Source organism: Hipposideros armiger, unplaced genomic scaffold (genome assembly GCF_001890085.2).
Source record: "Hipposideros armiger isolate ML-2016 unplaced genomic scaffold, ASM189008v1 scaffold_388, whole genome shotgun sequence".
In the NCBI taxonomy this organism is placed as follows: Eukaryota; Metazoa; Chordata; class Mammalia; order Chiroptera; family Hipposideridae; genus Hipposideros; species Hipposideros armiger.
In genome coordinates this window covers 733,999-760,440 of record NW_017731738.1, presented here as the reverse complement: position 1 = coordinate 760,440, position 26,442 = coordinate 733,999, and the positions used below count along the sequence as shown (strand labels likewise).

General features: G+C 48.3%; 2 protein-coding genes across 3 annotated transcripts in view; one reads left to right on the top strand and one right to left on the bottom strand.

Annotated features, from left to right (window-relative positions):
• The first annotated feature begins 3,257 nt into the window (after positions 1-3,257).
• LOC109393776 (olfactory receptor 13C7-like) lies at positions 3,258-10,881 on the top strand. Its single transcript, XM_019663353.1, has 2 exons — positions 3,258-3,482; positions 7,071-10,881. Exon 2 carries the CDS (start codon positions 7,201-7,203, stop codon positions 8,185-8,187), a length of 987 nt encoding a protein of 328 aa, XP_019518898.1. The 5' UTR covers positions 3,258-3,482; positions 7,071-7,200; the 3' UTR covers positions 8,188-10,881.
• Positions 10,882-11,165: 284 nt separating this feature from the next.
• The window catches only part of TMEM8B (transmembrane protein 8B), a 26,390-nt gene continuing 11,113 nt past the window's right edge, over positions 11,166-26,442 (bottom strand). Inside the window, exons 4-13 of one of the 2 annotated variants that reach the window (XM_019663352.1) lie at positions 24,852-24,985; positions 24,254-24,522; positions 23,320-23,645; positions 20,235-20,328; positions 19,924-20,047; positions 19,708-19,850; positions 19,283-19,461; positions 12,488-12,634; positions 12,238-12,354; positions 11,166-11,983 (exon numbers count right to left, since the gene is read on the bottom strand). In XM_019663352.1, the coding sequence (XP_019518897.1) occupies positions 11,648-11,983; positions 12,238-12,354; positions 12,488-12,634; positions 19,283-19,461; positions 19,708-19,850; positions 19,924-20,047; positions 20,235-20,328; positions 23,320-23,645; positions 24,254-24,522; positions 24,852-24,985 (1,869 nt within the window). In that variant the 3' untranslated portion in view covers positions 11,166-11,647. The remainder of the gene's footprint in view (positions 11,984-12,237; positions 12,355-12,487; positions 12,635-19,282; positions 19,462-19,707; positions 19,851-19,923; positions 20,048-20,234; positions 20,329-23,319; positions 23,646-24,253; positions 24,523-24,851; positions 24,986-26,442) is intronic. The other variant, XM_019663351.1, reaches the window with a different exon arrangement.

Here is a 26,442-nt window from a genome sequence, read left to right as displayed (position 1 = left end):
CAAAGCGGCTCCCACCCTGCACACGACTCCACGTGTAAAAGGGCAGCCTGACCCTCATGGCCCAGTGCAAATGCCACCTCCACCAGGAAGCCGCCCCACTTTGCTCCTCTCACTGTGCCCTGCTTTACATTCAGTGTTCCCATAAGAGCAGGGAGCATCAGAGTCCACTCTTTCCCAAAGCCCAGCCCTGCCCAACCCCAGGCCCCTCACAGATTTCTTAAATAAATAGGTGAACATGTCAATGTAGGGATGATAATGGCAGAGCCTGGGGTCCTTCCCAAATCTGAGCAGAGCTGAAATGAAGTTCACAGGTGACAGCCACAGCCTAGTGCCTCTGAGAAGTGACAGTAGAGGCAGCAATGAGGCCGAGTCCAAAATTCCCAGATCCGCCAGGACACCTATCACCCCGAGCAGCCCAGGGCCTGGATTCCCCCATCTCCCTCTGGTAGGAGCAGCAGCAGCTTCTGGTATCTCCCTGCCCAGCATCCAGGCCTCACCTGGCTTTGGGGAGACCTGCTCTATGCCTCCTGACCCCTGTCCCCTGGGATCCTGCCATAGCTGCCCCTTCTTGGTGCTCAGCCTCTTCCCAGCCTCCCCTTCTGAGAGCTCAGTGAACACACAGTGGAAATGGACCCAGATTCACACAGCATCTCCATTCCGTGCTACCCTCTGGCCTCAGTGGCACCGTCTATATGACGGGAGAGCCGGGCTCGGCCTCCAAGCAGGTAAGCACAGCCCTTGCTTGCGCTCTCAGCTCCCCTCCCAGTCCGTCTTTCTGCTTCTGTTGGTCAGAATAGAGGCACAGAGGAGAGAAGCACATTCCGTTCCCCACCCCTCAACCTTCTCTGACCAAGACCTAGCTCATCTTAATTGATTCACAAAGGGAACAGCTGACCCCTTCTGTGCCCATGTTGCAATCAATGCAGGCTGCCAGCCAAGATGTGCCGCTGGGCCTTCGATGCTACCAGAGTTTGGACTTAACCCTGTGGGCACTGGGGATTTACAGTCACATTTACTTTTAGAAAGGCCACTAATCAGATACCACTCTTCACCCATGAAATTGGTGAAGCATCTTTTTAATGCCTGTTGTTAACTGAGATGTAGTGAAGTAGGCACTGCTGGTGGGGATGGGAATAAATTAAAATGAACTTCCTGAAAAGTGAGTGAGAGTATGAATCAAGAGACTTAAAAACTCCCGGACCCTTTGACCCAACACCTCTACTTGTAGGATTAAGTCTAAGAAGATAATTAGAGGCACAAAGATTTATGTACAAGGATATTAATCATGGTATTATTGTTTATAGTAACAAGAAAATTATAAGGATCTTAATGTCCAACCATAGAAGAATGTTAAAATAAACCCTGGTGTAGTCCAATGGTAGAATGTGATGTAGCCGTTAGAAATCTTACTTTTTGAAGAACATTTGATGATGGGAAATGCTAACAATGTAACTGCAAGGGGGCGCAGTTCTATGAGCAGTTAGAAAAGTGGTAACAATGTCGAACTGCGTTCTTGACAAAAATTCCAAAAGACAAATCATAGTATAATGGGAAATTTCCCAGCAGCTGCTGCTTTATTTAGAGCTGTTTTTTCAGTCCCTCGACTGTGTCAAGTTGTTATTCTTTATCGTGGAGAAAAAGGAAAGAGGAGGAGATGGGAAGGGTGAGAGAAAGGAAACCTGTAGAAATTCATGCATCTGGCTGAATCCCGAACTTAACTGTCCCTCATAAGTGCTCGGGGTCTCACACCCTAAACAACAATTCATTTTCCTTAAACTTTCATGAAGCTAGGTCATCACCGCAGTTCTGGAAAGAGACGGCCCATTTCACAGCCCAAGACACCCAGACCTAGGGCAGAGGAGTCACAGCTCCCCGATTCCTGGATCCAAGGGGCAGGATTGTAAAGAGACCTGGTCTTCAGATTCTCCGTCCAGTGTCTCTTCTGGGCCCACCCCACCCCAGCTAGACGCCCCCTGGGGCAGTGCAAAAAAACTAGGGTCTCTGAAGCCCCACAGCTGCAAAACCTGCAAACTTGTGTAGTTGCAGAGTTTGAACTTTAAATTGGGCAGGGACTGTGAGGTCCCTGAGGTCAGGGAGCAGGCAGGCTGTCTGTGTGGCAGGGGACCAGGAGGCTGATCCCCCGGGCTTGGCCCTGGCCCATCCCAGCACAGTGTGTCTGCTGGTAATGTACTCGGCACTTCCCAGCTCTGCTCTCCCAAGCCTCAGGTCAGCTCACCTGGCAGCCCACTCCAGCTACCTGCATGGACTAATGCCACTGGGCCAATAGGGAGGAGGCAAGGAGAATCCATAGCATGTTGATTATTCTCATGAAATCTTTTGAAAACATATAATAAAAACCAGAATATTTGCTGGGGAAGAGGACGTAATGATACTAATAATATCAGCCACCACTCATTGATTCTTTACCACGGGCCAGGCGCTGTGCTAAGAGCTTTGCATGCATCATCTCACTGGATCCTCAAAATAACCTCACAAGGAAATACTATTCTTATCTCCACATTACAGGTAAGAAAGGTGAGGCTGAGAAAACTGTTAGCAAGTGGTAGGTCTGGGATTTGGGCCCTGGTTGGTCTGACTCTGAAGCCCACACTCGCCTGCTCTGCTATACAGCAGAGATGACGAAGCAGGGATCCTAGATCCAGGCCTGTCAGGGAAATAGGAACAGAAGATTTCGTCTTGCTATGTCCCTCACCTTTCTTTTAAAATAATTTGTGAAGCCTAAAATGAGAATTAAATGGTTCAAACTAGATGTATCAGCCAATGAAATTGATATGCTATTTACCTTTGCAAAGTAACCCTGGGACTGTTAGGCCTCAGGGTTGGAAGTTGCTAGAAAGATGTGATGAAATGTTTTGGAGGTTACAGAGTAGCAGAGATCATCTAATTCAATGGTTCCATTTCACAGAAGAAGAAATGTGACCAACGTCACACAACAGAATCAGAAGAAAGACAAGAATCGAACCTGAATCCCTTGCTCCCAGTCCAGGGCTCCCAGTCCCGGTTCATGGCACCACCCTGCCTCTCAGGAGATGCAAAACTGGGGAGTGGAATTATTCTCAGAGACACTCAATTTCCTATCTCCCTGTGAACCTGATTTTCCAGGACATGACAGAGTGTGAGGCATTGGCTGATAGATGCTAGAGTGGTTTTCTGAGTGTATTGTGAAACGCCATCATACCCAAACACTCAGCAATACTTCCGGTTCTCCTTCTGGGCATGTGGTAGGATTACACAGGGCCAGCAGGTTGTGGGCCGATGTGACAGGTGTCACTTCTGGATCAGAGCATTTAACAGCTAGTGTGAGACGCTCTAGTGTGTTCTTTCCCAGCCGTAACAATTGATGATGTCCCAGATGGTGGAGCCTCCATTAGCCAGAGTCTCTGAGGAGGAGGACATGGAATAGAGCCCCTGAAAACCTACAATGGTGATGTAACATGAAAGAGAAGTAAACCTTTGTCATGGTAAGCCACTAAAATTATGAGGTTACTGCCGCAAAACCTAGCTCATCTTAATTGATTCACGAAGGGAACAGCTGTCCCATTCTGTGCTCATGCTGCAATCAAAGCAGTAACCAGGCAGCATGGTATTTTCCAGACACAGACTTATTTCTTGGGGGGCCATAAGCCTGTGGCCTCATGGGCTGGTTCTAATTTCCATGAATGTGTCATGATCAGATTCTTAAATTGTGAGGAATCTTACTCTTCTCCTAACTTAGCTCTTCAGAAACAGCACCTGTTATTGCAGGTAGGAGACTGGCGCCCCCAAGTTCTTCTCCCGGCAATCACAAGGGCTGCATGGTTCTGTTGATGTGTGTGTTGGGAGAGGGCAGTGATCTCAAAGGTAAGACATTTGGGATCAGGATTTTTGGCAGAATAGCAGTAGGTCTTCAATGGCAATCACTGACACCTGAGTGCAGGCACTAGAGGGTGGCAGTGATGAGTCGCTATGTTAATGGCTGTGTGAGCATCATGTTGTTGGGATGTTAAGTTCTATGGAGACATCTGGGAAGACTGCACAGAGGTGGCGTGTGTTAGCTGAGCCTTGAAGGATGAGTAAAAGAGAAAGGCCACTCCAGGCAGTAGAAAGAGTATGAGAAGGATGAGACAGGAGAGTGTGCAGTTTGTCCATTAATGGGGAGTGGTCTGGTGAGGCTGGAGCAGGCATGTGTGAAGGGATGTAGAGCGGGGAGAGGCAGGAAGGCAGGCCACAGCCTGATCATAGAAGCCCCCAAGTGCCTCTGCCATTCCCACTTGGTATTTTCATTAGAGACAACGGTGAGGAAGAGCGATGCAGCGTCAGGTGGTTTCCCACCTTTCACCTGCTTGAAAATAGCCCCACACCTGTGTCCAGTGTCAGACTTTGAGGTTAATATAGGTCTTTTTTGTAGCAACACACCCAACAAAGACCAAGCCATTATACTTGAATCTGAAATACTGTGGATACAATTCAGCCACGTGAAGTCATAACCTAGAAAAACAGATGCTTTAACTTCTTTCCAGATTTCAGGTTTTACTTTGCGTTTATATCCCAGACTCAAAGAGAATCTCAGAGGTTTCTAAAGCCCAGAGAGAGGGAGGGATGTGTCCAAGGTCAGAGAGAGGGAGAGGTTAAGATAAAGTGTGAACTCTGTTAGGGCAGAAGCCATGTCTGCCTCTCCTGTATCCAGCACCTAGCACAGGGCCTAGCACATAGTAGGTGCTCAACAAATATTTGTTGAGTAAGTGAATGAATGAGCCATCACACTCAGGCAGCTCTTTATCTTTTCACCAAATCTTAGCAAGAGAAACCCCACCTTGAAATGTTCATGTGGATAAGGTCAGTTGCTGACCCAGATTAATCCTCTGCCCCTGTATGTTCCAGAAACTCCATTAATAATCACCCAGATTCAGACTGGAGGAGGGAAAACTGGCACAGACTCTGGGGAGAAAGGGGGTGAGGACTGATGCTGGAGCTCTTGTCTGGAGATACTGAGCACACAGACCCAGCAGGTGCCTTGTGGCTGAAGACCAAGTCTTTGCTCTGGAGCCTCGGTAACATGTTAGCGCTGGGTGGCTCACCAGCACCTTCATGTGTATGTCTCATCTGATCTACACAGCAGCCCCCGTTTTTCAAAAAGAAACCGAGTTCTCAGAGAAGCCAAGTGGCTTGGTCCATATCACACACCTAGTCAGTGCTAAAGCTGGATGCAAAGCTAGGTTTTTTTAATCATGCATTGATTATCTGTTGAGTGACTATCCTTGGCAGCACTCACTGTAGGAGGTGCTGGAAGAAAGGAGGCAGAGTGCTGCTCTCAAGTGTAGTAGAGAAAACAGGTATACAGCACATCATACAAGAACACAGATGGTCAGGGGCTAAAGAAGCACAAGCTGGTAGCTGCAGGGGGCAGGAGGGAGAAGAAAGGAGGGCAGAGAGAGCAGGGCTCTGAGGAATGAACAGGAACGCCCCCGACTGGGGAAGGGAGGACATGCCTATAAAACGGAACTTCTTAGGTAAAGATGTGGACTGGGAAAAGACATGGTTTATTTAGCTCTTTTGCTGGACGTTTGGATATGTTTTCCTGTGGTTTGCACTATCAACAACAAAGATGCTTTGTATGCCATATTGTGTAACATTTTGTAATAAATGTTTAATGCCACCAATGCCATTAGATTCTAATTTATCTATACTTAAATTTAATTGATACCACTTAGTATGTTTTGGGTGTTTTTTGCTAAAATTCAATATAATGGTAAATTTATCACCATATAACAAAGGTTTAAAATAAAAATAATATCATTTATGTACAAAGCAGCTCAAAATGTTATGAAATGTATAAAATAGTCAAAATATCAACTTTTTATTTTTTGTGGATTTTTGACATAGTTTGAAAAAAAAAACTTGAAATCAATGCAGTGAAACAGTTAAGAGAGGGTGAGCCCTTTGGCCCCTACAAATGGAAGATGTAATCAAGGAGGAGGAAGGAAGGGGAAAATCCATCCCTGAAGCTTAGACAGCGCTCCAGTCTGCCCCAGGACATTGGTCTCACAGGCAATCCAGGAGTGAAGGGGCTGGGGAGGGGATGATTATATCTTCTGAATGATAAAGTTCACATTTAGCTCCTATTTCTCCTTTAGACCAGAGGTCACCTGGGTCATAAGACAGCTTTCCTGTCTAACAAGACTATCCGGTGCCTTGGGGACACTTCAGCTCCCTCCTGTGAACACCTGACCCTGGCATTTCCCAAGGAGGCAATGAGACCAGCTCAGAAGAGCAGTAAGGCCATCTGGGAGAAAGCTACAGCCTCTGCCCACCCCTCCCTATATAAAGCTAGTCAATGGCTGACAACACCTCTGCCAGATGAGGCCCTGGGCTTCCCTCCCTGTGTGACATCATTACCAGTATCATTTATCCTAAAAAGCAATATGAAGGCCAAGAAGGAGTCACTTGGCTTTCATGGTCAGGGTTAAATCCTGTGACCAGTAGTGGCTCTATTGGGATATGTATGGTCTTAATGTTCTTCAAAAGATCAACAGGTGGTCTATGATTCTTTAAGGAGTGGTGACCAGAAATCAGGCTTACACATCCTATGGCGCAGAAATACTCAACCTTTATGGCCCAAAGGAACACTGGGTGAGCATCATCCATCACCCACCTGCCTTCCAGAGCTCATCTCACCTAATTCAGGGAAGAGGGGAAGGCCTTGTGGTAGGTGTGGCATTTTTCTGTCCACTTATCTTTCTTGCTGCTGTAGCCCCAGGACTTAAAAAATACCTCACAGAGTAGGCCTTCAAAAAATATTCAGCAATGAATAAAATACCATGACATAATTCAGCCATATGAAGTCATAATCTAGAAAAGATGCTTCTTTCTAATAGCCAAGAACTCTTCAGATTCTAAAGGAGAGTGCCAAACACGAATCTGACTCTATTGTCTCCCCAGAGCCCACACTGGGGACAGCAGCAAAGACCCTAAGGGACTAGAATGTGCCTCACCTCCCCTAAGTTATGTCAGAACTGCAGAGCTGAGAGGGCCAGCTGGCAGACCTGATGTCCAACTCTCTCATTATACAGATGGTGAAACCAAATTCCAGAGTTGGGGCTGACCTGCCCCAGGTCACACATCCAGGTTGCTTGGCTCCCAGGCTAGCCAGAGCTTTTTCCAACACCTGTGTGGCCCAGATGCAGAAGGAGAGAGAATGAGATGGGTAAGTCCAACCAGACAGCAGTGACAGAGTATGTCCTGCTGGGGCTACATGAGCACCATATCCTAGAGATGGTCCTGTTTGTGCTCTGCCTGGGCATCTACTCTGTGAATGTGCTGGGGAATGCCCTCCTCATAGGGCTGAACATGCTGGACCCCCGCCTGCACAGCCCCATGTACTTCTTTCTCAGCAACCTCTCCTTCATGGACATCTGTGTCACATCCTCCTTCGTGCCTCTCATGCTAGTCAACTTCCTCAAAGCCCAAAAAACCATTTCCTTCCCTGGCTGTGTCCTGCAGATGTACCTGACCCTGGCGATAGGCTCCACAGAGTGCCTGCTCTTGGCTGTGATGGCCTACGACCGTTACGTGGCTATCTGCCAGCCGCTTAGGTACCCAGAGCTCATGAGTGGGCAGACATGCGTGCAGATGGCAGTGCTAAGCTGGGGGACAGGCTTTGCTAACTCACTGCTGCAGTCCATTCTCACCTGGAGAGTCCTCTTCTGTGGCCACAGTGTCATCAACCACTTCTTCTGTGAGATCCTGGCAGTGCTGAAACTGGCCTGTGGGGACGTCTCTCTCAATGCGCTCCTCTTGGTGGTGGCCACAGCTGTCCTGTCGCTAGCCCCGTTCCTGCTCATCTGCCTGTCCTACGTTTTTATCCTGGCTGCTGTCCTGAGGGTGCCCTCTGCTGCAGGCCGGCGCAAAGCCTTCTCCACCTGCTCTGCCCACCTCACAGTCGTGGTGTTTTTCTATGGGACTATCTCCTTCATGTACTTCAAGCCCACGGCCAAGGACCCTGACTTGGATAAGATTATTGCATTGTTCTATGGGGTCGTGACACCCTCACTGAACCCCATCATCTACAGCCTGAGGAATGCAGAGGTGAAAGCTGCTTCCATAGTTCTGCTGGGGGGAGATCTGCTCTCCAGGAAAATGTCCCACTTTCGCTGTTGCTCTCCAACACTATCAGGCAGGAGAGGCTAAGTTATATTGTGGCAATGACTTCAAAATCTCAGTGGTGTAAAACCACAAAGCTTTATTTCTTGCTCATGCTACAGGTCCATTAGAGGTTGGCTTGGGGGGTGGGGTCTGCTCTGCATCATCATCTTCATCCCTTTGAGACTCAGGATGAGAAAGCAACTACCACCTGAAACACTATTGGTTGCCATGACAAAAGGAAAAGAGAGAATGACAAGACATGTCTTGTTCACACTGTCCTCTGGTAAGGCCTGGAACAATTTTTCAAAGCCAGTTTAGACACCATCTCATTCATGCATCCTTTCCTGACGCACTTTGAAAGTGTTCTCTTTCCTCTACATCCTCCAGCACTTTGTTGGAAACTTTCATTTGGTAACTATCCCATTCTGCTTTGCATTCATGATATTTCACCACGATGTGAGCTCCTTGAGGGCAGGATTTAGCCAGGTCTGGCTCATCTCTACAGCTACCACAGAGCTTTCCTATAGAAGGCTTACTGAACTGAATTGTCACTCGGAAGCCCTCACAATGTCACCATGTGGGGATTGAGTCCTGTGCTGCTGAGCATTATGTAGACAGACACAGTGAGGGGGCCGCAGTACTTGCCGGCCACAGCCCTGTATTTCTCGAAGGTTGGGTTGTTGGCATCTTGGGCTCTCCCCTCTACTGAGACAAGTCAGGAGATAACCAAGGACCCCATATTGGGACCAGTGTTCCGGACCTGGTTCAGCTGCTCTGCCCAGCATGGTTTTCTTGCTGGCCCTCTCCCCGCAGGAACCCCACAGGTACCTCAAACTCAAAGTATCTGAAACTGAAATCATTCTGCCCAAATCTGTGTACTATCTCAGGGAGTGGCACCATCAACCACCAATCACCAAGCCAGAAACATGGCAGCCCTGGACTTGCTGTCATCCCTCACCACCCCACATTTCCAGTCAGTCACTAAGTCCTATAGCATCCACCTCCTAACAGCTCTTATTAATAAAGCGGTCCCCTTCTTTCCACTAACACAGCCTTAAGCCTCCCCCATCTCGCTCAAATATTGCAACAGTTGTGTTACTTTTGTCCTCCAAACTCTCCAAAATCCATCTCTGCACTAGCCATCAAAACACCAATATGAAAAAAACAAAATGCCAATCTGATAATCCTACTCTCCTGCTTAAATTCCTCCAATGGCTCATTTCCCACAGGATAAAAACTGGACCCTAGCTATCCTTCCAACCTCATTACTGGTTCCTTGCCTCCACCCCTACCCACCCACACACACTCTCCAGGCCCAGGCTCACTGAACTAGTCCCAGTTCCCCAATAAATATCAGTCCTTCCATCCTCTGGGTCTCTCCCTTGCTGTTCCCTCTCATGTCCAAACACCTCTTGACCTTTAGCTACCACATACTGGACACATCACATATCAGGCTAGGCACTGCACTGTGTTCTAAGTGTTTTACTGACTGGGGACCAGGTGGAATGATGGAAATCTCAGGCGAGGGATGCAATATAGACACTGGTGACCAGAGAGAACACTCTCCCAACATCTTAGCCTTATGAAAAATCATTCAATCCTCACTCAATACACCACCGCACCCCGCATCAACACACTCAACACAAAGCCTCTCCTGACCCCTCCCAGCTGGGGGTGTGTGTTGAGTCTATGCCAGCTCCATCTCCCTCTTCAGCACCATCTGTATTCTGCTGACTCTGTCCTGAATCCCAGCTATTTGGGTTCATGCGTCCTGGTGACCTGACTCTATACATCTTAATGTGATGGCATATTTCCAATACAGGAACAGACACCTAGCCCACACCTCTCACTCCTTCTCACCATTCAGTTGGCCATATCACTCTCTACTCAGTGCCCCAAGGAGGAGATGTCCTGCAAAAACCAGAGAATAAAATGATGCTTTCCTGGCTTTTGACCTTCAAAAGCCTAGACTCGAAAGGGAACAGAAAAGACTTAAGGCATGGACAAAAGATTTGAGAGAAAACATAAGTAAGGCATCCCCAACTCCAGATTAACAAAAGATTCGCTAAACTAGGGAGTAGGAAGAGAGAGGAGGAGGGGACATAGTGAGACCATTGGCCCAGAAGGGTCCAAAAAGGGAGGGGCTCTGAGCCTCATTCCCTAGACCACACCCCCGGACAGGTCTGCAGGATCTGAAAGCTGGAGCAACTCATGCCTTGGTGGTCAAGTATAATTAAAATCCAGAGCAGGACTCCAAAGTAGAAATGGTTTCAAGGTGTGTCTGGGTAGCCAAGTCTTTGCACATGGCCCAGCAGTGGTAGAGAGCATCAGACTAAAAGGGGTGATACAGAAGGGACTAAGAAGCTGCTCTGGGAGGGTCTACCTGCACCGCTGACTGGGGGCCCAGTGGAATGATGGAAATCTCAGGGAATGGGTGCCGTACGGACTGTGGTGACCAGAGAACACTCTCCCAGTACCTTTGCATTATATAAGACCCTTGGAACTCAGCTGTGACTCTTGTGGAAAGAGAAGAAATCCCAAATTGACTAAAGATTGTTTCTGACACTAAAGCAAAATGGGGATTCAAAACAGAAGTTATATTGTTGTGATATTTCTTGCACGTCTGAGATTTGTACTTGGTAGTCCAATTTCCTGGGACCTCTGCTTGCTTCCCAGCTGGGTGTGATCACCACAAGGGAGGTCTGTCTCACTGGTTTAAACCATCTCAGTGCATGCGCACGTGCGCGCACACACACACACACACACACACACGTGCACGCACACACACACGTGCACACACACACACACGTGCGCGCGCACACACACACATGTGCACACACACACACACACTCACTCACAACTCCCTACTCCCAGCTGCTGCAGCCTGACATGATGACACAAAAGCCTCAGACAGTAAGTACAGCAGCTCATTCCAGCTGGGCTCCCATCACCCCTGCTGTCCCCTCAGGGTCCCTCGTTCCCGCCCCTCCCCGCCCTTGGCCCCAGAAAAAAAGGCAGCGCAGAACCAGCAAATACTTCATTGGAGACACAGCAGACCACCTGCATCAACTCAGGATACCAGCCCCAGTCCCGGCCCCACTTGTCCTGCCACACCCCTCCCAGCACAGCACAGCCCAGATGCTGCCTCTGGGGAGGAGGCCTGAGACCAGAGTTGCCGAGCCGCTAGGAGGACCTGGAGACTCAGTTTCCCCAAGATGGACTCCATTTCCTCAGGAATGATATCATGTCCCAGGAGGGTGTTATCTCCCCAGGAAGGAATCCATGTCCTCAGGAGGGCTCCACACCTCCAGAAGGACACCTTGGTCCTGAGGGGGCTCTGTGGCCCTGCACAGGCTCCAGTCCTTAAGTGGGATCCATGGATGCAGGAGGCCTCCAGGTCCTCAGAAGTATGCCAGGTCCCTGGGAGAGTTCCATGTCCTTAAGAAAGGGCTCTCTGCCCCTAGGAAGAGTTCATGTTCCCCATGGGCCAGGCCCAAAGCCCCTCTCAGCTGGCACAGATGCTGCTGACAGTGGCCCCTCCTGAGCCCACAAGGCCCAGCTCTTCCTGTTCATTGATGCACAGCTGGTAACCACATCCCCGGGCCCGGGCTCCAGATGGGACCCGGTGGTCAGTCTTGGCACGAGGGGGTAGCAAGAACCCCACGCTGCCAGCGATGAGCATATGCCAGATGCTGTGAATGTAGAAGTAGTTGTCTCGGGTCTCCACGAAAGCATAGAGCAGGATGGCACTGCCTGCAATGAGGCTGCCCGGGCACAGGTAGAAAAGCCAGCGGCGCCATGTGGGTGGGTAGCAATGCCTGCGGCGGACGCTGCGTACTGTCTGGGGGGCAGAGAAGTGGGGCTCAGGAATGCGAGGCCTTAGAACCCAAGCCAGAGCCGGCCACTCAGGTTTTCGATGAGCCCTTGTGACCTGTGGGCACCTGCCAAGGCTGGAATGGGCACTGTGAGCAGCGGTGATGATGACTGGGTCTGAGCCCACCTTAAATTTGGTACCAGACACCCAGGGCCCTGCACCCAAGTCTTGCTGGGACACTCCCCACCTCCCCCCGCCCCAACAGCCCTCCCCACCCTTACCCAGGCTGTGGCCAGGATCCCCAGGGCGAAGAGACTGGGTCCAAGCAGATTCCAGAGTCCATGCCGGTCGAGCTGCAGAGCCATGGACAGCAGCATAGCCCCCAACAAATACAGCACCTAGAGAAAGAGGACTCCAGGGACCGGGCCGGGATGGAGAGCGGCACTCGGTAATGCCCCCAGGGAGAGGGTGGGAGTGGATTTAAAGTAGACTTTAGCTATGGTTGTCCCCCAGGGCCCACGCTGGACTGACCTGCTTGACCACAGGTTGTAAACGAGCCATGGCAATGACAGTGACCCACACGGACATTAAGGAGCCCAGGAAATCACAGAACTGCAGCACATCGTAGTCCATGATGCAGAAAACCACAATGCCCGGCTGGTCACAGGCATGATAGAACTGGAGGAAGAAATGACAGGCACTGAGAGAACTGGGGTTCAGGTCTACAAAACTGAGGTTCAGGTCTACAAAACTGAAGTGGCCACAAAGGTAGAGTGCTGCTGTCAGAGAAGCAGAGGTCAGAGGTCAGAGGCTGCACAGAATTGGGAAATGCCTGACTCCCCACTCCTGAGAATATGGAGGACATGGAAGGGGATCTGGTCTGCCTCATAAGCCATATGTCTCTGGCGGCCCTGAACCTGATCCTCACCTTCCTAATCTTCCTGCTTCTGGAGTGTACTGTAGACAGCACCAGACCAAGGAGGTCCAGGTCTCGAGCTAAGGCCAATCCTTCCCATCCCCTTGTGCTTACTGTGGATCCCATCTATAATCCTCATCCACAGCCCAAGTTCTGGGGCCAGACTCTGGCCTATTGGCCAACCCAGACCCCAGGCGTCCCCTTCATGTCCCAGTCTCCCCTGATAGCTCAGACTCTGAGTTGGGCTTCAGCCCCAGGCCTTGCAGTAACTGGCCCTCTTCCTTCCCTCCCACCCAATGCCATGGTAGACACAGTTAAAAAAAAAAAAAAAGGCAGTCCCTAAGGCCATGGAGAAGAGCATGGCGCTTCACACCATGGGGGAAAATATGGGGACAGGACAGCGTCTACCTCTTCTATGCTGTGGGGAACACAGTAAAGAGCAAGGTATTGAGAGCTTCAAAGGGGGTACAGGGGACACAAGTGGAATTATATCGAGCTGTACCAGGCACCTCAATTAAAGAGCCAAGGTCTGTCATCAGCCCCCGCCCCCCTTCGGTCTGTAGTCCCAATCGCTGTGCCTCTCTGGACAACGCTATCATGGCCTCTGGCATCCTGTGTTCCCTTATTTGTGAAAAGGGTTACCCAGGATTAACCTGAGTCCTCTATGTCTTGGAACATTTGCTGACACCTTTCTCTGAACTTCTTGTAGAATTCACATGATTTGAGTATTTATGATGCCAAACACTAAGAACACATATGGCTGTAAGAATACCTTTGGTGCAAAGATGATGGGAACACATATCCCTCAGAGGATTTATGTCATGTGCCTTATGAGCCCACTCAAAGAAAAGATAGTAGACAGGAGCTCTGAGGACAAATAGCTTCAGACCAAGAACAAACACCATAGCAACATGTTCACTCCTCCCATCTCCTGCTATCCGCCCTGCTCCATGTCAGGAAGAATAAGTTGCTACAGTGATGGAAGCAGGGTTAAGAAGAAAACTAAGAAGCTGTAATGGAAGAGAAAATGTTTTTGACCTACCTAAACTTGATCAAAATCTACTCATTGGAGCTGAGCTTGAGACATGCCAGCAGGTCTTAGGGGGTCAAAAAAGTTTAAGATTCTGCGAATCAATCTGCTTAATCTCTGTCCCTGCATGTTACCCAGGTCCTCTACGAGCCAGGGCATCTCTTGAAGGGAGAAACAAGTTGGTACAGTTGCCAGAGCTGGACTGAAACATCAGAATGAACTGAAGCTGGGACAGGAAGGCTAAGTGCTGTGGCATACAATGGTGGCCTTTGAAGTGTCTTGATCATTGACAGAAGGGGCCCTTTAGGCAATACTTTCAGCCCAGGTCAGTTTCCTCATTATTCTATTAAAAAGCAAACCTAAGTCACCAGGGCTCTCAGCCCCAAACAGAAGTAGCTTTACAGACCTCAGTGAGACAGGTTTCTTGGGTAAGGGAAGAAGGCAGGGATATCCAGTCCACAGCTGAGGAAAGAGAGCTGAGCAGTAGCACCAGTCATTCACTCACTGGCAGTAATAGGGTCTCTGTAACTTCTGGGAAGTATGGAAATGGGAAAACCTCATCTCCTGTTTGAATGAGTTAGAGATGAGAACAAGAAGATGGAGACAAGGCCAGGAAGAAGAATTCAGGAAGAAAGAGCATTATATCCCGAACTCATATTACAAACCATGACACCCCAACCTTAATCAAACAGCAGGTAGGAAAAGCAGGTGGAAAACTGAAGCGAGTCTGTTTGAAAACTGACAGAATCCAGCCCAGATGCAGAGTTGCCACCAATAGAATCGGAAAACAGAGTTGAAAGTTTAGTCTCTAGAGACAAAGGACAAGAAATTGTTAATGTTTCTTTTGAACCTGTTGAAGAGTTCATCCAGTCATTCAAATTATAAAATTATAACTTCAATAGACAAAGTGGAAAGAAAAGGTAAATAACAAAAGGGCAGGGAGAAGCTGGGAGTTTTAAAAAAGAAAAAAGAAGACAGGAAAATTAGGTAGCACTGGGAAACCCTGGGTTTGGTTCCTTCAAATTTTAGGCTGTGAGACTTAAATTTGTGTAACTATCTATTTTCTTTTCCTTTACATGGCAGGTAAAGAATGTTGTCCCAAGAGGAAGAGACTGCCTTGGAATGATCGCTTTAAGTGAAGCTTTCCCAGACTTTTGAAAGGGCTTATATGTTTGGGGACATGATTCCCTGTGAATAAATCAATAAATTGAGAAAATGAGTTCTTATCAGGAAACTTGGAGAGACTTTTCATGTGGGTCCACATCAGCATTAGAATGTTAATGTCTGAATATGCCTAAAAGATTTGTTTATTTTCAACCCTTTCTATCTTCTGATTGAGAGTTAATTTGACTCCTAAACACATTCAATGTTTTGGTCTTTTTTCCATTTTAGCCATAGGACATTGATTATTCTCTACTGCCAAGACCAGATATAAGAACTATAAAGCCACTAAATTACTCTGTACTGCTTTATGTTGGATTTTATTTTTATTATTTATTTATTTAGATGAACCATCCTGCCACCTGTTGGCAGCTCAGTGGCAGCTCAGCTCGGGCCAGGAATCGAACGGCGACTCTGTTGCTCACAGCTCGCACTCTTGAGAGAGCTCTTAACCAACTGAGCCACTCAGCTGGCCCCCCTATGTTGGATTTTATTTGAAAGCATGAATTTTACATTTCAGGCTTAACCAAGCACTGGCTCCATATGCCTGACTTTCAAGTATAAAGAAGGAAATGCCCCAACATTTCTGGAAGAGGGACTTGTAATAAATCCTTCAATCTCAGATAAGAGAGGATATATACTGGCAGAAGAAAAGAAAAGCTGAATTACCTAATACTGGAGACACACTTAAGGGAATCATTAATTGAAGGCTGATTTTTCTCAAATTTCTCTGCATTGAAAAAAAGAATGGTGAATAATGGAGAGTCTGTCACTGAAATGGAGAGGTTTTAGGAGGAAATCATCTCACTAATATTCTAATTACAGAATAATAATGACTGATCATTCTCCAAATATACTAAATAGTCAAGGAGATTGAGGTTGTAGAAAATCCATAGGGATAGAGTTAAATTAAAATTGCAACATGAGGGAATTGTTGTTCCACTAAAGTATGGACTAATTTTTAGATTGGTATTCCTTTTGTCAATGGCAAGAGAAAAGTGGTAGAAATGATAGGAAGAAAATGGAGAATTTAAGAAATTTAAATTCTGGCTTCATATTACTATCATTCTAATCTAATTTGATGCTTTCCTCAGCTTTGGACATTTCTTTACTTATGAGGTAATTTTAGAAAATTATCCTACATTATTTTTCTGTGAAATTTTATATTTTTATCACATAACTATATAGTTCATCTAATGCTCCAAAACAAAGTATCCAAGCACTACCGAATGTAAAGTTGGAAAGGCTCGTGTATTTAATCCATGCAAAGATTAGGATATTTACACCCAGGATATTACAGAACTTACTCCCGTTTTCTTATTTTCTGCTTCCATTTTCTCTTGGAAACAGTCATGGGATTTTGCCATGGGCCACTGAGAGTTATTTGGGATGGTCTGAGCAATTGAGAGGTACAGAGAAGGCAGGCTTGTAGCCAGGATGTCAGCAATCAGCTTGGAAGGCTAGAGGGCTCCCAGGATATCAGCTCTGTCTGGGTCTTTTGGGTTCCAATTATGAGGATTCAAGTAGCACTGGGAAGGACAGGTGGCTTTAATTGTATGGGTTAGAGTTGAACAACTGCAATGTTTGATTTATGTTCCCTGATGATTTCTTATGTTTGGTTTGGTTCTATTTTCTGATCTTCTGATTGGCTCTCCTTATCTTTTAAGAAATTGAGAACTACTAAACTGAGGTCATGAGTTTCTCTATATACACCAAGACTTCTGCAAAACTGAAGTCAGGTTAGAAACTTATCAGTGCATACTCACTGCCCTGGTTGCAAGGAGAACAATATAGCTTAGTGATTACATGGCAGGGGTCTGGAGTCAGGCTGAGTAAAAATTCTGGTTCTTCCACTCACCTTATGCCCTAGGCAAAGTATTTAAACTTCCCTCATCTGCAAAAAGGTATGATGGTAATAAAAGTACCTATCTATTATTATCATGCTATTGTGAGGATTCAATTCACAGTGTCTGATGCACAGCACGCATTCAGTAGATGTTATTTTGCTGTTGTCATTATCTAAAACATCTGGCTAGATATAAAATCAAGTGCTGGGTTTGTGGCTTGTTTTTTTTTATAATTGTATATCATATACAACATATTTTACATATTTACATTTTTAACTCCTGAAGAACAAAGCTAATGTCTGTTCCTAAGTCCTGGCTAGGAATCGATGCACTACTCCCAGGTGTAGACTGTCCTGGATTTGAAGACAGAGAAGAAGATTGTCATCTACTGTCCTAGTGCTGTGACCTGCAATGTGACCAATACATCCTTAAACGGAGACTGCTGAAGAGTGAAATAAGTCTAAACTAAGTAAAGAATGGGAAAGGAGGGACCACAGGGAACCTGCCTGGGAAAACTGGAAAACCAGTAGCTCTACATTTTGGCCCCTGTAGAAAAGAACAGGAGTTACAGCAGAACTTCTGGTAACACCTCAAAGCCAGTATCTTTTCTTTGACCTTTTGTTTATTACCTTATTTAAGATAGTAGGAGCTCTGTATATGGTGCCTAACACTTTAGGCTCCCCTAGTATTCCTACTGGGGTGGGGGTCGGGGGAGGTCTTTTCTTTTCAGGCTGATATGCCATTGTGTCCAGAAAATGAGGAGTTACTGGGGCTGAACACTCTGAAGCCCATGCCCATGATGCTTGTGCAAAGTGCAGAAGAACAGATACATTCTCTGCACATGCCCCAGGTTCCTGATACACTTAGGAACTTACTCTTACTAATTGTGAATCACATTAGATCTGCATGTGGCCAAGAGTGGGCTGGTGGAACAGCTGTTGCTAGAGGATTTGGTGAGCAACAGTATAAGGGCATCTGGCAATAAAGAAGAGAAACAGTGTCTAATATAAAAATAGAACGAGGCACTGTCAGAGAAGGTCTAAACAGGGGGCCAGTAAAGCAAAACTGGAGTGTGCTCTTCTCATCCAGCTTAAGGGGTCAAAGTCTTTCTACACAGCATGGGTATAGCCTACTCTTCCTCATCTGTGGATGAGCGTTCAAAAGGAACCTATGACATAACCCTCAGTTTCAGGACATTTGTCCCCCAGTTTCTCCTAAATGATAAGGAGGATTTTTGTAATTTGGAGATATGTCTGATCTATTAATGCTGAACAAAAGAGGGGCATGTATTGGTTTTTGTAATATCCTTTTTGCCAAAACAGGAGGAAAGTCTGAATCCATTTAAGATTTTTGCAGAGCTCATAGGCAGGCACTGTATGTCACAAGATGATAAGTGCCCAGAGATGAGATGAAAAGATTCCAAGATGCAGAATCTCAGGGGGAAAAAGTCAACATGGAGGTTAAGTCACATTAGCAGACTCACTCCTATACCTTTCCTTAGGATATCTGTGATGCTTGCTTGTAGCATGAATTTTTCCAATTATGGAAGAGTGGGAAGACACAGAGAAGAGATTGTGGAGATTCTGTAATGGGAGGGGAGGGGTTTAAAACTATACCATCTTCATCAACATATGCTCCTTTTGAGCTGGGATTTTATATCACATTGCCACTTCCCACAATGCCTCAGGGCACAGTTGAATCTGTAAAGTTTCTTAGGATTCTGAGAGTCAGACTGTTGTATAAATTACCCTATTATAGAGATCTCCCTGCCTTCCAAAAGTTCCCATGAGAATTCAAGGAGGCATGGCTACCGATTGGGGAAATGCCTTTTCATACCAAAAGAAAGAACATGCTACCATTGTAGAAATCCCCAGTACAATGGAAAAAATGAGCACAGTACAGCTAGCCCTCACTTCATGAAAGAACATGATAAAAGTGAAGACTCACATGGGTGAACGTGCACATTTCCTGCCCCCATGCAGATCTCCTCTCATGGTGAAGGCACAATTCCATACTATAGGACAGAATTTCTCCCTGGCGTATTGAGGTAAAGGTCCCCTGGCCTTCATGGTGGACAGGCAGGGTGTGAGACAGCTGGAGACTCCACACTGTCTCCAGTGGCTGATGGTTATTTTAAGTTACAAACAGGCTTGTTCACTGACCCCAATGTGCCTTACAAAAATGACTATATTCTATGCATGCCATGATATGAAAAGGTGGGAAAGCACTTCTGTGGAAGACACTGAATTGGAGACATCCTCGTATTATGAAGGTGTAGACATCCCCAAACCCATAGTGAACATGGTTAAAATGTAGGCCCTCACCCACCACCATGGATCAGGGACTCGGTGAAGACATGAGCAGCCACATACCGTCGAAAAGAACATGGTGAATGTGTAGACAGCAGCTTCCAGAACATATCGGCTCCGAATAGCCAGGACCACGGGTGGCAAAAACATGAGGTTGCTCAGGCAGAGCAGTAGAGTGGACAGCAGCTGGAATCCGTAGGTGAGCGCATCCGCACTGTCGGTGCAGCCCCAGCCCCGCCACCCTGCGGGTGGGGAGGGCACAGGGTGGAGAGGGCACAGGGTGGAACAGGACAGAAGGCAGCCATGGGGTCAGCAGACATTTCTGCCGGCGGCCTCTGGCTAACTCCTACGCCACTGCCAGTGGAGGGTGTTCTCACCCGAGCTCCGCCCTCCTATTCTCTCCAAACCTAGCCTCAATTCAGGCTGCCGCCCCCTCAACAGCCTCTCAAGCCCACCTGCCGGCTCCCTCGCCCGCCCAGAGCACTCACCCGCCTTGCACTCGCAGGCCGCGTACAGGTAGTTATGCGTGCGCAGAAGCTTGCACTGGCCGTAGGGCCCGCAGTCGTCCACGCATGGGGACAGAAAGGTGCGCAGCCGCACCTCTGCCGTGGCGTTCCGGCACCGCACAATCCTGCGCACAGAACGGCGGTCACCTGCGGCCCAGCAGCTCCCGCCCCGGTCCCGCCCCATCCCGCGCCACTCACCGAGGCCCCGCCCCGCACAGAGAGCGCAGGGTCAGGAACCAGGTCCCGGTCTGCGGGAATGGGATTCGCAGCCTGGCCACTCGGGAGGTGGCACTGACGGAGAGGAGGAAGCCAGCTAGGGATTCTGAGGGGAGAGGAGAGGAGTCAGTGAGAGGCAGGAGGGGTCAGGACCCAAAGAACCCTCACCTGCCTGCCCCCACTCCCCGGAGTCCCTAGCCCATCCTTCCTCCTGAACATCCCCCACCCTAACCTCGCCCCCTGCTCTGGACTGACTACCAGCCTCCTCTTCTCCCTTCATTCCTCACCCTTACCTTTAGAACAGGTCACTGCTGCATCCCCCAGGCTCAAGGGTACCTCGTGAGTCAGGCATCCAAACACTGTCACGTTTTCCTGGCGTAGGGAGCTCTGGGGAGGGCAGGTATGAAGATGAAGCTGTCACACCTGCCAGGTCCTACCACCACCACTACCCCAGACTCCTACACCTGTTAACCCCTCCCCATAAACTCCTCCAGACTCTCACTGGACAGCCCATACCTGCTCTCCACACCAAAGCCTCTCCCTCCTCCATTTTTTGAACAAAAAAACTGGGAAACACCAAATCTTCCATAGCAGAGGTCTTTCAAAGACTGATGAGAAGAAAAAGCCCAATTCTGAATCCTTTCTTTGGGCAGAATTGTTTAAGCTATACAGGCTAGAGAGAACTCCCTCTTTTTCAGTCCTATCTAGCCTGCTGGCGGGAAGGTAAGGGGTCCTGTCACTGAACGTAGAAACTAGTTGTGAACAAAAGTAACTGTAAGGTTTTCAATCATCTTCACCTCTTCACCTGGGTCTGAAGGCAGGAGGTGTGTAAAGAAACGTACTCTTTCTTGGGTGAAATGAGCCCAGGTATGGAAGAGTGGTAATAGAATGCCTGAGAGATTAAATGTAGCAGCCTGGCTGGGATTAAAAGAAACCAGATAGCCACAAGAGTAAATGTAAAGGGTTATCTACAAGAATAAAAGTAACAGGATGCCATAAGTTCACCTCACTCAAGAAGGATTTGAGGCAGTTTATTAGATACATATAACAGGATAAAGTAAATGCACAAGGGAAATTTAAAAATCGGGATAGGAAAATAAAGTCTGCCCCTAGATGTGGGCCATATATTTGAGGCTGACTTCCAAGCAACCTAAGCAAAGAAGGAAACATGATGAGTGACCAGATTTGTGAGTCTATCAGATAAAAGTTAATCAGAGTCACAGGGGAAATATAGCATCCAAAGGGGTGGTTCTCAGGTAAGTCCTCATCAAAGAAGCACTGTTTGCTGTCGTGCATCCTTTCCTCAAAGAGAGAGTGAATTTCATAAAACTTGCTCATAACTTTCCTCAGCGCAAGCTCAGGGCATATGCCAAACTATTATTCTGTAAAAGTCATGTGGTGGGGAGGGGGAGCCACAGAAAAATATGTCCTCTAGGCATGCAGTTCTCTGATCCAAACGTCTAGTTCTTGATCCAAGGACAAAAATCAAAATACTTGGAGGAAAAGTTTAGAATAGATGTGCCAATATACCTCTCAGAATAAATACTACAGCTGTCTGAGGTGTGTAGCAAGGATCATAGCATGCAGATGGGTGGAATGTAAGCATATGCCCATTAAAGTAAATGGACAAGAATGCAGATAGGGACAGGGTAAGGGGCTGGGCTTCTACTCTAAGGATACTGAGGAAGAACAAATATAGATGTAGCTGGTCTCTGATATGGGCTCTACGGTTTCAAGGTCAAATCAAGACTTCATTGTCACTGACCAAAGGCATGGCAATAAGCAAATACAAAATACATACAGTTTTAGCCAGAACAGAGTCAGACAGAATTTGAGTATGAAAATAAGGAACATCTTTGGGTTGAAGAATTATCTCTGTCCTGACCAGCAGGACCACTAGAAAGTTCTGAGCCATGTCCCACAAAAAAAACTACATCAAGCCACAGACCTGGTCTCAGGTTGGCTCATAGGAAAATGGTCCCTGCCCCCAGAGCTGGGGGACAGTAGAGTTAAAAGGATACCTGGCTGGAGGAACAGTACATACATTATTGGATCAATGCCAACATAAGACAGTCACTCATGGCCTGACACAGGCTGTGCCCTCAGCCCAGTCTTGTTCAATGCTGAAAATGACTAAGAGGTACACAAGGCTGACTTTTCAAGTGTGTGAATTACACAAAGCAGACAAGGCTTAAGACCCAAACCAGTATTAGGCAGTGCTTCAAAGATGAACATAAATTCTTCCATTCAGTTTAAAAAGTTCACTATAAAAATACGAGATTGGAATTGGCAACAGGTCACATGAACCAAGGCACAAAAATGTCTATGCCCTTTGGTTACAACTAGATAAACACAGCAGTTAATGTGGAAAAGCTAAGCAGTTGTGTTATAAAGATGTCTTCTTCTATTTTCCAAAGTTTTTACATGTGATCCTATTATTTTTATAATTAAAAGTGAATGGTTACAACTGTTTTGAAGAAAATAAAAAAGAAGGAAAGAAAAAGGACCCAGAGATCTTAGTTCACCACAGCCCCAGGTGATCAGTGTGATGGCAGCAGCTGAAAGAGGTAACTTGATCTCAGGCTGCATGAAGGCTGCCTGCCCCCCTGGTCAGACCACCTCAGATCCCTTATTTCAGAGACATGATGACCAAAACTTTTGACCAGAGGAGACCGCAGAGGATGGGGACAGGTCTAAAGACACTAATGTTGTTCAGCTTTGAGGAGGCTGAGGGACATGTGAAGAGCTGCTAAAAACAGGATAGGGATGTAACACATGTTCCACGCTAATGCAAGATGCAAATCATAGGGAAAACGGTAGGGAAAGAGGGTATGGATATGGAAACTCTATACTTCCCACTCAATTTTTCTGTAAGCCTAAAACTGCTCTGAAAAATCTAATATATTAATTAAAAAATAAAAATAAAAAAGGACAGGAATAAATTTACTGGAATATAGCTATGGGTTTTGGGGCAAAACAAAGATCAGTGGGTAAAAATCCACGGAGGCAGGTTTTGATGGAATGTCAGGACCGCCTTCAGTAGTCAGAGCTGTCTAAATATGGACTGCATGGCCTCAGGAGGTGGTGAACTCCCCATCACAAGAGATATGCAAGAAAAGTCAACACCTGCCACAGAGAGAGGCTCTTAGTAAGTGGGAGGTTAGCCTACAAAACTGGGTGACCCTGGCTGACCCAGGGTCGCAGAGTCAACACTCAGGCCATGTTTGTTGACTGGAATTGGGCTGAGACGTGCTCTCTAATCATAAAGTTTGGTGAAAGCAACCTGCATAGGCCTCCAGAAGGAGGTAAGTGCCCCCACGACCCTGACACCTTCTCTTCCAGTTTCCCCATAGCAACCTTCCCACTCTCCACGCATACCACGTTGAGATGGAGCTCCAGGCTCAGGACGCCTCCACTGTCCAGCACTGGCAGCAACCTCAAGGCAAACACAGCGGGGCGCTCGGGGGGGAGGGCCACGCTGGGGCCAAAGAAGATGTAGAAGTGGACAGAGAAGGTGTCCAGCTCATTGCGCAGCGTCGGGCGCACTGGCCAGCAGTGCTCTGGTGGAGATGTGGCCCCAGGTCCCTCCACAGGCGTCCCAAGGGATGGCGGCTCTGGGGGCAGTGGCTGGTTGCCCAGTGACAGGGGCATGTTCATGGCAGCTCCAGGGACCAGGGCACGGGACAGACTGGGCTGTGGGCACTCTGTGGGGCAGAGGAAATCCGAACTGAGGCCTGCCACCCTCACAGCCCTGCAGCCCCACCGCAAACCAGATCAGGGGTTAGCAAAGGGTGGGGAGGGGTAAGAACTAGAATCAAATGTCCCTGGGGAGTACGGGGCATCCAGGGTCACAGGATAGGGCCCAGGGGTGTCCTACTGGTCACAGCTAATGGAATGTCATGCTGGAGGGAATCAAGGTCATCTCTCCCCTCCCAAGGACACTGAAGACACTGTTGCAATGATGATGGGCCTTCTCATTGACTTGCAAGGGCTTTTGAAAGGACAGTGTCCCAGAGGTCCTAGCTGTCCCTACCTACACCGGGAAACTGAAAGAGAGATTAAATCAAGGAGTGTCATCGGGTCCCTTAGTGAGCCCCAAATCAGGGGTGCAAAAAATTATCTGAAGGCCAATAACTTGAGGCTCCAAGTTGGGGAGGGGGTCGCTTCAGGGTGTGTGAAGGAGCCTGGGTAGGGTCAGAGAGGCTGTAGGGACATAGCAGAGGGGCAGTGAACACAGCCACTATGCCTGACTCTTCCCAGCCACAGATGTCAACACAGGCTGGGTGGCTGGGGCAGATGTGGGGCTTCTGACCTTGCAGCCGCACACACAGCTGGAAGCGGATGGTCCTGCCAGGGCCCCGGGATGGTGTCTCTACACGCACGTAGACCCAGTGCCCCCAGGGGGGCAGTGCCAGCTCCAGCTGGCATGCCGAGGCACCTCCACAGGCCACAGAGCTTGAGTTGTGCAGGGGTGGGGCCTTGGGACGTAGGCGTAGTGTCAGGGGACAGGCGGATGCCCCATGGCCCCCCACACACAGCAGCTGTGCTGAAACCCTGTAAGTGAAGCTGGGCACAAAGACCCTGGGCAGAGGAGAGGTTGGGGGCAAGAAAAGACAAGGTACAGAAAGGTGAGAGGGACACCAAAATGAGGGAAACACTAGGAAGAAGGGGGCAGTGAGGGGTAAGGGACATAGGAGAACGATGCCTTTTTGGTGCCTCCCCTCTGTGCTGAGAGAGAGGGAGGCGGGGTCCAACCAACCCTGGGGGCTTGGGTGGCCCAGCAGTCCAGGTTGGCTGGATGGAGAACAGGAACAGGCAGGTAGGCTGAGAGGCCAGGCAAACCCTGTTCCCTGTTTGAAGCCAGGAAAGGAAGAGGGAATGGACCAGGTCTGGGGTGGTTGTTGACTTACTTGTACAGAGCTGAGCGATTATGGGGGGAGAGGGTTTGCTCTGACGGACGGCCAGGCACCAGCACAGCAACGTCCAGCAAACGCCGGACAATCAGCTGCGGCTGAAGGAGGTACTGACACTCATCCTGGAGACCCTGAGACAAAAAGCAGCAGTGATGGGAGGGGAAAAAAAAGCAAGAGTGCTACTAAAGCAAGGCAAACAAAAACTGCTGACGAGTGGGGAACAAACCTCCTCTGGCCGCCTGCTCCCAGGGCCATGACTGAGGTCTAAGTTCTGGGTCCTTCCTAGGTCTGCAGAATCTGCTGTGATCTTCAGCATTGGCTGAGGTTTTGGGATTCAAACCCAGGCCTTCCAGAAAATTAGGCCCAGGCTGCTCCTCCTCCAATCTAACCCCTCCTTCTTCTGAGCATTCCAGAACTACCCTGCCCTCAAACCACCCCATTCCCCCACCAAGCCCACAGGAGCTCAGAACACTGGCTGTCTTGGGGCATTGGAAAGCTCCTCAATGGCCTCCAGTCAAAACCTCCCCCGGCTCCCCCAATCTGAATCTTCCACTTCCTTTATTCCCTAACCCTAACCCACCTGCACCCCACCCCTCCCCACCCCAAGTGCTTGTCCAGCCTCTGCTTTAACAACCCCCGGGAAGGGCCACTATCTCCCAGGCAGCCTCCAGACTATAAGCAGCTTGAGAACATGAACCTGGTCTTATTTTATTTTTGTTCCCCCAGGCACAGAGCCTAATGTAAAGTGTACACCTCACAGATGAATGTTGGCTGAATTGATGAAGAAATGGATCAGCCCAGCTGGGAGCAGCTCTGATCTTTATGAAGCCAAAGCCTGGCTTCTGTCTCCCCTCCCACTCCTCTGCCTCAAGGGACCCACAGATACATCTGCTCCTTCTGCCTCAGGCTGGGCTTCTTCTGTTACTGGAGGACAGCGGCCACAGCTCCCTGAGCTGCTCTTCTGGAATAAAACCCTAACCCCTCTCTACTCAGCTGACACCACCCCGGCCCACGCAGCCTCAGCACTCTTCAGTGAACAGAGTCCCATTTGTTCCAGTTCCTCCTCCGCAGCATCTATAGCTACCTAAGCCCTGCAATTGTAGCAGGTCAGGGATGGAGGGGCCTCCTGAATAGGCTTCTCTGATCTGGACAAATGGCCTCAGGCTGGCCTTATAAATTAGAGGCCACTCTTCACTTATGTGGTTATTCTGACCAAGACCTTGTTCTGGGAAAAAAAAGTTCCAGGCTCTGACATCCCACTGAGTTCCATGCCACGGAACAAGCCAGCCACAGCAAAGCTCCACAGGCTGGAAGGAGGCCTTGAAGGATGAGAGACCGGAATATCTCATTACCCTCTGCCTGAAATGTTCTTGTACCTTTGCATCACTGTATGCCCAATGCCTAGCACACCACCTGGCAAACACACTGCACTAAAAAATACCTGTTGTGTTAAAGAATGAGTGTCAAAAAGAGTGTCCAAGGGCCGGCTGAGTGGCTCAGTTGGTTAAGAGCTCACTCAAGAGTTTGAGCTCTGAGCAACAGCAGTTTGAGTCAGCCCGAGCTGAGCAGCCGTGAGCTGCCAACAGGT

What these genes read in the sequence shown, in the direction of transcription:
- LOC109393776 (XM_019663353.1), top strand. Translation starts at nt 7,201, where the DNA reads ATGGGTAAGTCCAACCAGACAGCAGTGACAGAGTATGTCCTGCTGGGG.